This window comes from Pelophylax lessonae (genome assembly GCF_965119305.1).
Source record: "Pelophylax lessonae genome assembly, chromosome: 1".
Classification (NCBI taxonomy): domain Eukaryota; kingdom Metazoa; phylum Chordata; class Amphibia; order Anura; family Ranidae; genus Pelophylax; species Pelophylax lessonae.
Window position 1 is genome coordinate 98,388,412 of NC_138768.1, and position 12,750 is coordinate 98,401,161.

General features: G+C 41.3%; 1 protein-coding gene across 1 annotated transcript in view; it reads left to right on the forward strand.

Annotated features, from left to right (window-relative positions):
• Positions 1-299: 299 nt before the first annotated feature.
• Positions 300-12,750, forward strand: part of LOC309544756 (E3 SUMO-protein ligase ZBED1-like) — a gene marked incomplete at both ends in the record, with an annotated part of 838,422 nt that continues 825,971 nt past the window's right edge. The window contains 2 exons of the mRNA XM_082243737.1: positions 300-746; positions 952-1,340. Of these exons, the coding sequence (XP_082099863.1) occupies positions 300-746; positions 952-1,340 (836 nt within the window). The remainder of the gene's footprint in view (positions 747-951; positions 1,341-12,750) is intronic.

The following is a 12,750-nucleotide window of genomic DNA, read 5'->3' on the forward strand; positions in this document are numbered from 1 at the left end:
AGATGTTTGATAAATCTGTAGTGCTTGTGACCGACAACGCGGCGAACATGATAGTTGCAGCTCAAGTTGGTAAATTTCCTCATGTTAAATGTTTTGCCCATACACTCAATCTTGCATGTCAGCGGGCACTGAAAGGGGCCACGCTCTCCAGGCTACTCGCCAGAGTGCGGCGAATATCCACATTCTTCCATCGCAGCACTAGAGCAAGCCACTGTCTAAAAGAGAAACAGAAATGTCTGGGCCTGAAGAATCATAAGCTAATAACTGATGTGCCAACAAGATGGAACAGCGCATATGACATGGTCGAGAGGTTCTTAGAACAACAACCTGCAGTTTGTGCCACCTTGCTGTCTCCAGAAGTCAGAAAAGGAGAGTCTGATCTCTGCACTCTCAATGAAACAGATGTGTCAAATGCAGAGGACGCTGTGAGTGCATTAAAGCCAATGAAGGATGCAACCTTGCTGATGTCAGAAGAGCGCAACCCAACAGTGTCTCTCATTGCCCCTCTAAATGCACAACTGCTCCAGAGCATGACAGACACCATGGGAGACACACCCATGACCCATGAGATCAAGAATGCCATCAAAACAGATCTCCTGAAGAGGTACAGCAGTGAGGCAGAGAAGAAGATCCTTCATACAGCCTCTGCACTGGATCCTCGCTTTAAAGGACTGCCTTTTATTCTCACAGAGGAGGAGAGAATGGAGATATACAGAGGAGTGACTGAGGAGGCTGCATCTTTGGAGGTAATTAGAATTTCATCATGTTTCCTCCCAGACAGCTAGAAGCTCAGCTACATTGTGTTGTGTAATAACATGCCCTGATTCACTGATGCGGTGTGGGAAGTGGAACTGTATGGATTACCGTGCAGTTTCCCACACCTCATCAATGAATCACAGTCTTAGTCAGTTCAGCTCTTCTTATACTATTATCTTTTGTTCAAACACACAGATTACATCTAATAGAAGGACAAATGTGGATGAAGTGCCTAGGGAAAAAGCAACTGTGGAAGAAGAAACAACACCCATTGAGGACAGCCATTCTCCTCCCAAAAAAAAGGCCACAACATCGCTGCTCATGACTTTGCTGGGGCAGTCTTTCACTGATGGTGCAATAGAACCTAAGACCCCCTATGCCAAGGCAGAAGACGAATTGGAAAAATATTGTAAAGCCCCACCTCTGCCTCTCACTAAGGACCCTTTGAAATGGTGGCGTGAGCATGAGGTCATATTCCCCCTCCTCTCTCAGCTGTCAAAGCAATACTTGTGTATCCCAGGTACAAGTGTATCTGCAGAGCGGGTTTTCTCTACTGCAGGAGATGTTATAACAGCGAAAAAGAAGTAGTCTGAAACCTGAGCATGTGGATCATCTAATGTTCTTACAGAAAAACCTACATGTTCCCAAATGCTAAGCACTGAAATAATTACTAATTCATGTTTTTAATGAATTAGTAATTACTAATTCAGTCTGCCGCCAGTCACCAGTCAGTCACATCACCAGTCTTGTTTTATAGCTTTATAGCACTGATGGTTTGTTTTTGAAGATTGTCCTGTCCAATGTGTCCATTTCCAATCCATAATCCGTTCCGTTGCTTCACACTAAAAGTGTCTAGGCAAGTAGGCAGGGGTTCATTTAACCCTCAACCAAATAAATAATATTAAAGTGTATTTTCTTCTAGACAACTGACTGACACCAAGCCAGCCACGGTGCAGCATTATAGGAAGGAAAATCATTGAGAGAAATAACTTGTACATTTGAAGCTTAACCTCAAGTAAATCTTATCTTATTGGATCACAAATAAATACACCAATTGTGGATTCTTGTGTAATATACTATATTTGTGAGTTTGTGAATGTGACCCCCATAGGATTTCCTCAAGGTTAAGCTTCAGTTTACAATTTATTCTCTCAAGGATTTTCCTTCCTCTAATGGTGGCTTGTTGGCTAGCTTGGCTTCAGTTACAGATGTAATCGACATGGTAGAGTGCTGCTCAGTGCAGTGCAGTGCAGGTAAAGTTTTCTTTCTGTAACGTGACTGACTGACTGACTGTCGTGACAACTCAAGAGCTTATAACGCAGCTCTAGCATTAACTCAACACACACACACACACACAGCACAGCACAGTTGATGCTTAGGCTGCGTATAAGCTTTTGAGTTGTCACGAGTCACGACACACACACACTGTGTTTAGTTGACTGGCAATGGCAGGGGCAAACACAATCGCAGTGAACCTGGAACATTTTATATTTTTTACAGCTTTTCTGGCACTGGAGAGATGGAGAATGGCTTGTTTTCAAAAATGGTCCATTCACATAAGTGAATTGATAATCATTTAAGCTTAAGCTTATATTTGTATAACTCCCCTCTAGCAGCCATCAACTCACTTCACTTGAGTTGACTGGCAGTTGCAGGGGGAAACAAACATCACGGTGAACATGGAAGTTATGCAGCAGTGCACTATTGCCAGGTTCACCTTTGATATTTGCTACTAGTCAGGAAGTGCTCTGTTTTGTAGAGGACAGGTTATGGCATACACCTGGAATTTATTGCAATGCATGTACTCTGTAGCAATAGCAAGTGTAGGGGGTTCCCTCAACCAAACAAATACTAAAGGTAAAAGTGTATCACTATATCTAGACAACTGAAGGCAAGCCAGGCAGCCACGGTACAGGAAAGGACATCCTTGAAAGATTAAATCAATCATACATTGAAGCGTAAAACCTTGATTAAATCTTTACTGGATCACAAATACACACAAACCTGACCTAACCTATATGCCTTGAGTTGTACCAGTGTGCCAATGCCAAACCTTTCTTCAGTTCTCATGATTCTGATGCAGACAATTGTGTTGTGTGTTTTTTTGTGATCCCATGAAGATTTACTCAATGTTTAAGCTTCAGTTGATGATTTACTCTGTCAAGGGTTTTCCTTCCTCTAATGGCGGCTTTGGCTTGGCTTCAGTTGGGTTTAATCGTGGTAGAGACAGAGACTGTCTGCAGGACAGGTAATGTTTTCTGTAAAGTAAGTGACATAAAAGTGACATAAGTGAATTGATAAGCTTAAAGCTTATATTTGTAACTCCCCTCTAGCAGCCAATCCATCAACCCACTTGAGTTGACCGGCAGTTGCAGAGGGAAACAAACATCACGGTGAACATGGAAGTTATGCAGCAGTGCACTATTGCCAGGTTCACCCTTGATGTTTGCTACTAGTCAGGAAGTGCTCTGTTTTGTAGAGGACAGGTTATGGCACACCTGGAATTTATTGCAATGCATATTCACATAAAATGATTTATATATAATGTTTTGTGGGAATTTATGATGACCATTTTCACAAGAATATTAGCTTGGCTGGCTGGCTGGCTTCTTCTATCTTGGCTTGCCTTAAAGTACAACTATAGGCCAAACTTTATCCAAAATCCAAGAAGTTTTGCCTTTAGTTGTACTTTAAATGGTGGTAGGCCTGGCTTATATTAATATTTTCTTTTATGAAGCAGTAAACTGCACTACTACAGTTTTTTACTAATTTTACTGTTACTTCTAGTAAAATACTAGTGGTGTTGTCTGTCTCTGCTATGCTGTTTGCATTTTCAGACCTTCCTATATGTTTGCAGTGCAAGTGCACTAAAGTATGCAGGGCTTGCAGGCCATGACAGGGTCCAGGAAAGTGTCCTTTGAAGCAAATGAAAATAAAAAGGATTCTTTTATTTGTGACTGCTTGATTGTTTGTTTTTTTTTATAAAGTTTTGAAAACCATTGGGCAGTGGGCTGGGCATGGGCATTGGGCAGTAATTGTGATGCATCGTGATGCATCGCGGAATCGAATCGTATCGAATCGTGACCCTAATAATCGTAATCGCATCGAATCGTGAGGTAAGTGAAGATGCGCAGCCCTACTGTACATCATCCTGGTAAAGAGCATCAGCAGTGCAGTACACCTAAATGAAAGGCCCAGTACTAGTAGTGGGGTGTCACATCAGCCACCAATAATTATGGCCCATACAAGTCTCCCAGAGGCACTTGAGAATCCAATATGGCTTCCCTCTAACCGAGCATCAGCTAGTATCCCCCCCTTTTACAGCACAGTTAGACATTCAGACCAACACCAAAAATGTTATATCAATTACATTTCATTTTTTTTATTTATTTTCCACCAATTATTTATTCCATTTCCATTTATTGTGGACCAGTGCAATCGTTATGCCCAGCAATACATCACAAATAACCCAATATTTATATTTTAATGGAGACCTGTTACAGTGGAATAATTCAAGATCTTTTTGTGCCTCACACTAAACATAGGACAAAAAAAAAGAAAGAAAGAAGTACATGCTTACTGGTCCCCATTCATCATACGCCCATGTATTCATCCATTATCACAAGAACACGATAATAAATGATTATGCGGTTCCTCCATTTTAGGCTACAATACATTGTGCCTTCCCCAAAATCACCCTGGATATGACAAACTTTATAAAATTCATCCACTTATAAAAAACATTTCCCAGAACCTTTCCTATCCACTTCACTTGCAGGCTGGGCTACGCATCAAACAGTGCATCCCCAGTTAAAGGGCCAGATATGGGGTGAAGCTTTACAAACTCTGTAAAAGGGCTACAGGATACATGTATGCTTTTCATGTGTATAAAGGAAAGGACAGCCGGCTGGGTTCCCCTGAATGCCCATATATGGGAAACAGTGGAAAAGGTGTGTGGGACCTTGTAACACTACTATTCAATAAGGGGTATGACCTGTATGTTGAGAACTATTACACCCACATGCCCTTTTTCCACCATATTTATCTGAAGCAAACTCTAGCATGAGGCAAAGTGACAGCAAATCAGAAAGGGCTTCCCACAAAGGCTGATGACCACAAAGCTACAAAGGGGGGCTCAGCGAATTTGCAAAATGTTTTGTCCCTAAAATGGAGAGGTAAGTAAGATGTGTATGTGTTTTCCTCCATCCACAATGACACATCAGTAGAAATACAAGTGAGGTATGGTCCAGCCCAGAAACATGATTGTGTACATGATTACAACAAGGTCATGGGAGGTGTCAACTATAATGAATAAATGATACAGCCCTATCTAGCAACCAGAAGAACCTATGACTGATACAAAAAGATTTACCACTTCCATTTGGGTTTATAATTCCTGTGTAATCTATCACAAGTCCACCAAAAGACCCAGATCCTTTCTCAACTATCAAGAGGACATTGTAACTGACCTTATGTACACTGCATAAAAAAAATTAAAGGAACACATTTTTAATCAGAGTATAACATCAAGTCAATTAAACTCCTGGCATATTGATCTGGTCAGTTAAGTAGCAGAGGGGGTTGTTAATCAGTTACAGCTGCTTTGGTGTTAATGAAATTAACAGCAGGTACACTAGATGGCCAACAATGAGATGACCCCCAAAACAGGAATGGTTTTACAGGTGGAGGCCAATAACATTTTTTTTACTACTCATCTTTTCTGACTGTTTTTCACTAGTTTAGCATTTAGTTAGGGTCAGTGTCACTACTGGTAGTATGAGGCGATACCTGGACTGTATAGATGTTGCACAGGCAGTCCAACTCCTCCAGGATGGCACATCAATACGTGTCATTGCCAGAAGTCTCAAGAGCATGGAGGAGATTCCAGGGGACAGGCAGTTACTCTAGGAGAGCTGGACAGGGCTGTAGAAGGTCCATAACCTATCAGCAGGACTGGGATGTGCTCCTTTGTGCAAGGAGGAACAGGACTAGCACTGCCTGAGTCCTACAAAATTACCTTTAGCAGGTCACTGGTGTGAATATCTCTGACTAAACAATCAGAAACCGACTTCATGAAGGACCTAAGGGCCTGACATCCTCTAGTGGGCCCTGTGCTCACTACCTGCCACCGTGGAGCTCGATTGGCATTTGCCATTGAACATCAGAATTTGCAGGTCCGCCACTGACGCCCTGTGCTTTTCACAGATGAGAGCAGGTTTACCCTGAGCACGTGACAGACTTGAAAGGGTGTGGAGAAGCTGTGGAGAACGTTATATTGCCTGTAACATCGTTTAGCATGACCGGTGTGGTGGTGGGTCAGTGATGGTCTGGGGGGCCATATCAATGGAGGGACGCACAGACCTATACAGGCTGGACAATAGCACCCTGACTGCCATTAGATTTTAGGATGAAATCCTTGGACCCATTGTCAGACCCAACACTGGTCCAGGGTTCCTCCTCGTGCACAACAATGCCTGGCCACATGTGTCCAGAGTATGCAGCCAGTTCCTGGAGGATGAAGGAATTGATACCATTGAATGGTCCCCACGCTCGCCTGACCTAAATCCAATAGAACACCTTTGGGACATTATGTTTTGGTTCATCGAATGCCACCAGCTTGCACCTCAGTCTGTTCAGGAGCTCAGTGATGCCCTGGTCCAGATCTGGGAGGAAATACCGCAGGACACCATCCATAGTTTCATTAGGAGCATTCCCCAAAATTGTCAGGCATGCATACAAGCACATGGGGGCAACACAAACTTCTGAGTACCATTTTGAGTTGCTGCAATGAAATTTCAACAAAGTGAGCTAGCCTGCTGCATAATTTTTTCACTTTGATTGTCAGGGTGTCTTTGAATTCAGTTCTCTTTATGTTGATAATTTTCATTTCCATTAAACAATGTGACATCCTTTTGTTCCTAACACATTACCTAGTCCATATCAGTATAGATATCCAGCATGATATGTTTCCCCATTATGATGTGTTTTTAAAGTGTTCCTTTAATTTTTTGAGTAGTGTATATACTGTGTATACCATAGTGTTTAGTTTGCCTACTTTTGTAGACATTTCGGCCTAAATTCATGAAGAAAGATAATTTATTTGCAACATTTTATAACAGAAATCAGGAAAAACTATTTTTTTTTTTTTCAAAATGTTCTGTATTCTTTTAATTTATATAGCAAACCATAAAAAAAAACCCAGTGATTAAATACTAACAAAAGAAAGCTCTATCTGTCCCAAAAAATGCTAAAAATGTCATTGAGGTACAGTAGAAAATCAAGAAATGGCACTGGCTGGAGTGGTGAAGTATAAAGTAGTAGATTTTTCATGACTCTGACAAGTAATGCAAGCCTGAATAGCAATTAGTACTTTTACTTTTATACCTGGTCACCACCCATCATCAAAGGACAGCTCATGTATAATCCTGCAGTAGGGCTGTAGAACAATTTTTTGAGTTTGGCCATTTGCTTTGTAGAATGTCCTATAATTGTAATTAAACTGGCCATGCAAGAGAAGCTTGTTTGAACTTAGATGCTGTAGCTGCATCCATATCAGTAGATGCAACAACATCCCAATTTGCAAATCTAAATCAAGGACTGAGAAAGTCCTACCACATAGTGGTTAGATTGAGGGCTTGTTTAGGGGACTTTAATGGTACATATTAACCAGTTAAACAACCAAATCTTTAAAAAGTAATACATTTTATTACAATTATTGACATACAGAAAAATATAAATTGAAAAAACAGAAAAAAGAAGAGAAATCATACAAACATTACATATAGAATGTTGTTTTTAAAAACACAATATGCTCGTTTACTAGTGTTACTCCTTCTTAGTTGATCTGCCAAAATGGCTAGGATTGTCAACAGTAGCCCAACATGTTTAGCTGTCGCTTCCTCAGGTGCATGTAAAGGAGTTGTAGTAATAACTAGAGTTCTATATAGATAAATAGATTCATAAAGTTATTAACAATACAAGTGTGAAAAAGATATACGTATGTATATATAGTTGATTGAATAATGTTTCCGCTGAACAAATGACCATCACCATCACCTGCTCATGCATACCACAAACCACCCCGCCATCACCATGGATCAGATGGAAAAGATCAAGGGAATGGTGCAAAATACCCCAAAAAATATCTTCCGGGGGGGGGGGGGGGGGGGGGACAAGTGCGGCAGCCAGGACGAGGAGAAAGAAAAGGATACCATAGCGTATAAATAGATAAAGAGTGCATTGAGTGTAATAGTATTCCACCACATGCACTGGTAGTAACAAAAAATGTCATCACCAACATGTGTTACTGTGGTATAGGAACGAATTATCTAAATCTGTAACTATAAAAAATATGTCATACCGGGACAATATCCTTAGAGCTTATATACAAGATAATGGCTGGCCACAGGGATGAGGGGATTGCTGCATATATATGGGTTGTTGTTGCTTCAGAAGGAAGATAATAATTCCTTACAAATGATATACATTTATATATATATGTATATAATGACTGAAATTAGAGGCAGGGAAGGAAAAAGAGATATATAATGTATGGTTAGCCAATTATTTTGTTTAATATGGATAGAGATGTCACAGAAGAAGTTATAATGAGACCTATAAGACCAACCTAGTATGACTGGGTGTCATCACATCTCTGCATTGATGTATAGCATGGCTTGGTTATGGTGTTGTTGGAGATAGGGGATAAAGCCTGCTGTTCCAGAATGCCCTATACCAGTAGCGGAGTGAGATGTATCCCAAATTAGATGGAGAGACTAGGTTGCCTGTAGTAAAACAACAGAACTTCATAAGAAGAACGCTAACCTTAGAAAGAGGACTCAAAAGCATAATAATTACAAGAGGGGTATATAAGTACATGTTAGTAATATACCTTTGCTGCGAGCATCCGCGCCTGCTTCCTACGGCCTGCTGCCATTGTGGCGGCGTCCTCTATATATGTCCCAGCTCCAGCCTGGCGTCACTTCCGCCGGAAGTGAAGTATGCCGGGCCCGATCTCAAACTGCGCATGCGTCAACTATGGCGCATGCGCAGTGCCCATAAGCAGGACCGACGGTGTGAGCGAAGGTCCAGAAAGCCATAAGGAACAGGGAAAATGAGATCAGTGTGCCATAACCTTATCGAGAGATCGCACACTAGTCCCCCACAAAAAAGGCTCTCAGGGCAAGTGCACTAGATGGTCAGGGGGGAAAGAAAAGGTGCATGAAACAACAAATGGTGAGAGAATAGGCCACCGATTCAGCGAAAGTTCCAAAATACAAAAACATCATTTGCTTTATATTTCATTTTGAGAGAAACAGATCATGATATTTATTAATTTAAATTAACATCGATTTAAGGATAGATATAACAACAATTAATCTATATCAGCATACCATAGGATTTAGATATATGCACCGTAAAAATCATTGTGTGAATTTTCACAATCATGACTTAACAAATCTGGTGTGGTATGCTCTGGATTTGTATCCCCTCATATAAAACATCACTATATTATCCAACGGTAGGTGTGATATCAATGGGCCTTATAGAGTATCACACAAAGCACAAACAAAATGTACAAATTGTGTGTGATAACCCCCACCAACAGATGTCACTGATGCGGTGGACACTACACACAATATGGGGACAAAAACAGATATACAGAGACAAGGACAAACATGGGATAGGGGTAAACACATATATGACGTAAGTGGCTCACCAGGCTATTGGACTGGACATCATGGACTGTCCTGGAATAGCAGAATACTAGTCCGATCAAGTAATAGTGTATATAAAAATTATATTGGAACATAAAGGCAAAAAGGCCTTTTTTTGAAAAAATAAAATAAAAATAAATATAAAAATAACTGATTTCTTAATGGCGCATTACTAGAAAGTGCCATATTATGCAAAAAGGACATAGGAGGTAGGGTAATGGGACATCGGGCCCCGCAGAGGGAGTGTGCACCGGAGTCCCACCTACAAAAATGGTTTGTAGGTAAGGACTTCATTGATACCGGGGGGGGGGGGGCGAGTCGCCTCTAGGTATTCAATCCAGTACACCTCCCTCTTCATGATCCTCTTGTCCCAGTCCCCTCCTCGGGGATCCGGGGCTATCACCTCTAGCATGAAAAAGGAAACTGCTGATTTATCGTATTTGTGATGTAAACCTATGTGTCGGGTGACAGTTGTTAGAATTTTGCCTCCATCAGAGTGATAGAGGTGATCTCCAATTCTCTGGTTAAGTTGTCGAATAGTTTTTCCTACATAGAATGCTTGACACTTGCATGTCATTAGATAGACTATTCTGTCATTAGATAGTTGTACAATCTGCCTAATTTCTGGACCGATGCCAACTCCCGTCAGGTAAACCGATCCCACTGCCCTCTGTTACCCAAGTACAGCGCGTACAGCTGCCACACCAAAACGTTCCTTTTTGATGCTAATTGGCTTCCCTATTTGTAGTATAATGACTGGTGATTAGGCTGTCCCTTTAAGAGGGGGCCGTCTGAACACCAGTTCAGGGTATGTTTTTAGATATTTGCCAAGTGTATAATCAGTCAGTATATGCCAGTGCTTAGAGATGATGTTACGTAATTTACTTTCATGTACTGAGTAGTTGGTAATGAACCGGACAGTGTTACTTTCTTTTTTTGAAGAAGTGTCAAAGATCAATTCGGATCTTGGGTGTACCTTTGCCCTATTATAGGCTTTTCTAAGGATCGAACTGGAGTAATCCCGTTCAAGTAGGCGAGCCCGAAGGCCATCAGCCTGTTGTTGAAAGTTGGTGTCTGAAGAACAATTTCTTCTTAATTGCAAATACTGAGCATAGGGGATGCTCCTAACCAAGGGGGTGGGATTGGCACTTGCTGCGCAAAGTATAGTGTTGCCTGCACTAGGTTTTCTGTAACCAACATAAAATATGTGGCATCCATTGCTTCATCAAGTCGTTGGAAAAAATATGTCTTTCCCAGCCTCCCAAATAAAGGTTCGTATAGGAGGGTGCACAGCAAGTGCCCATTGCCACCCCATGGGTCTGGAGATAGTATTGGTCCCCAAAGGTAAAGTAGTTTCTGGTCAATATGAAATGAAGGAGACGTATGATGAATTTCAATGTCCAAGTTCACGCAGAAAGGATTCAGCCATCCGGATGCCCCGCTTGTGCGGGATGCTCGAGTACAAAGCCTCAATATCCACGGCCACGAGCAGGGCATCCGGAGGGATCCGAATCCCCTCTAGGTGTTTAAGGAGATCGGTAGTATCACGAATGTAGGACGGGAGTTCCAAGATGTGTGGCATGAGTGCCGAGTCAATATATCTACTTGCTTTTTCAGTTATTGAGCCTATGCCCGATACTATTGGGTGGCCCGGAGGGTCTACTTGGCTTTTGTGTATTTTTGGAATGGTGTAAAATGTTGGCATACGTGGATGTTTAGTATTTAGGTAGTTTAGTGTATCTTTGTCTATTAATCCTTGCATGTATGCTTCGACCACAAGATTACGAAACTCCTGCTCAAAATTTCCTATCTCTTTGGGCTCTAGAAGGCGGTACCAGTTAGTATTACTCAGAACTTTGAGGCACATTCGTTCATATTGAACACATGACATAATCACAATATTCCCGCCCTTATCTGAGGGCTTGATAATGTTTGATTTATCCGATTGTACCTGTTGAAGTGCTTGGCGTTGTTCAACGCTAAGATTACTATCGTAAGTAGGCCGATCCATGGTCTTAATATCACGTGCAACGCATTCAACAAATGTGGAAATTTGTGGGTTGGTAGTCAGGTCTGGAAACTTTTGAGATTTAAGCTTGAATTTCCTCTGAGATGTATTGATGGGGACACCCTCCAAAGGAGATTTCTCTGTCTGGGCACCATCTATAAGGGATATTGCTTCAGAGTTACCCTCCTCATAGAGGAGGATCAGGTCTCTGAGGGCTCTACACTCAGCCATATTAAAGTCTTTTGTTTTTTCTGCTAGGTCTTTTTCAAGTTTGTTTTGTTTCCTTTCTTCGTCAAAAATATATTTATACGTCAAATTACGTGCAAATAAATGTAGGTCTTTAATAGTTTCCCTAGGATTCAATGAATTGGAAGGACAGAAGCCTAGGCCCAATTGTAGTACCTCAATTTGGGCCGAGGTTAATGTCTTATTGGAAAGGTTGATGATATTTAACTTGTTGGGGTTATTGTTTGTCCTGTGTTGGTAGTCGGGTGAACAAAGGGGTCCAGACTTCCCTGTTTGGTCTTTCTGGGCCCCGGTGTTGCTGGCGTCTCTAAAAAACCATCATCAGGTACTCCGGATGCACCAGATGTTCCAGATGTGCCCTTCATTAGAACTTTTTGTAATATTGGTGTGAGATTAGTGGATTGTGCAGTTTTATCTAGCGAAGTTTGTGGTTGTGTGCGTTTTTTACTTTTAGTGGGATGTGTTGGTGATGGGCCGTTACTGTTCCGACCCAGTTTCTGTGGTTTGGAACGTGTACTTGGAAGTGTTACATCTCTAAGGTGTGTATTTCGTGATATCATGCTAGATAATGAAGAGTCAGATTCCATTGTTTTTTCTATGGTGTTATGTGGATTTCGTGTGTCTCATCTATGTGTTTGGATGCTTTGTGTCTTATCTGTCCAATGGTAAGCATATCGGTCGCTAAATGCCTGTTTATCTCTATTCAATTTGGATTGTTTTTTTGAGATAATTTCCCTATTCAAAATCTCTAATCTGCTTTTTAATTCCTGCCAGTTAGTAGTAAAATTGGGAAGTTCAAAGACATGTTCAAACTGGACACCCAATCTAGTGATTTCCGTGTCCAGTGTAGCCATGTCTCTGGAGTAATGTGCAATAAGTAAGTTCATCAACCCTTTGCTGCAGTTGTTGAGTGCAGCTTCCCATTCCCCCCTGAAGGATTGAGATGGTTCCCTCAGAGTAGGGAATGTCTGTATCCTTAGCCCCTGAGGGTTGATGTCCTCATTAATGTATTTGTGAAAATAT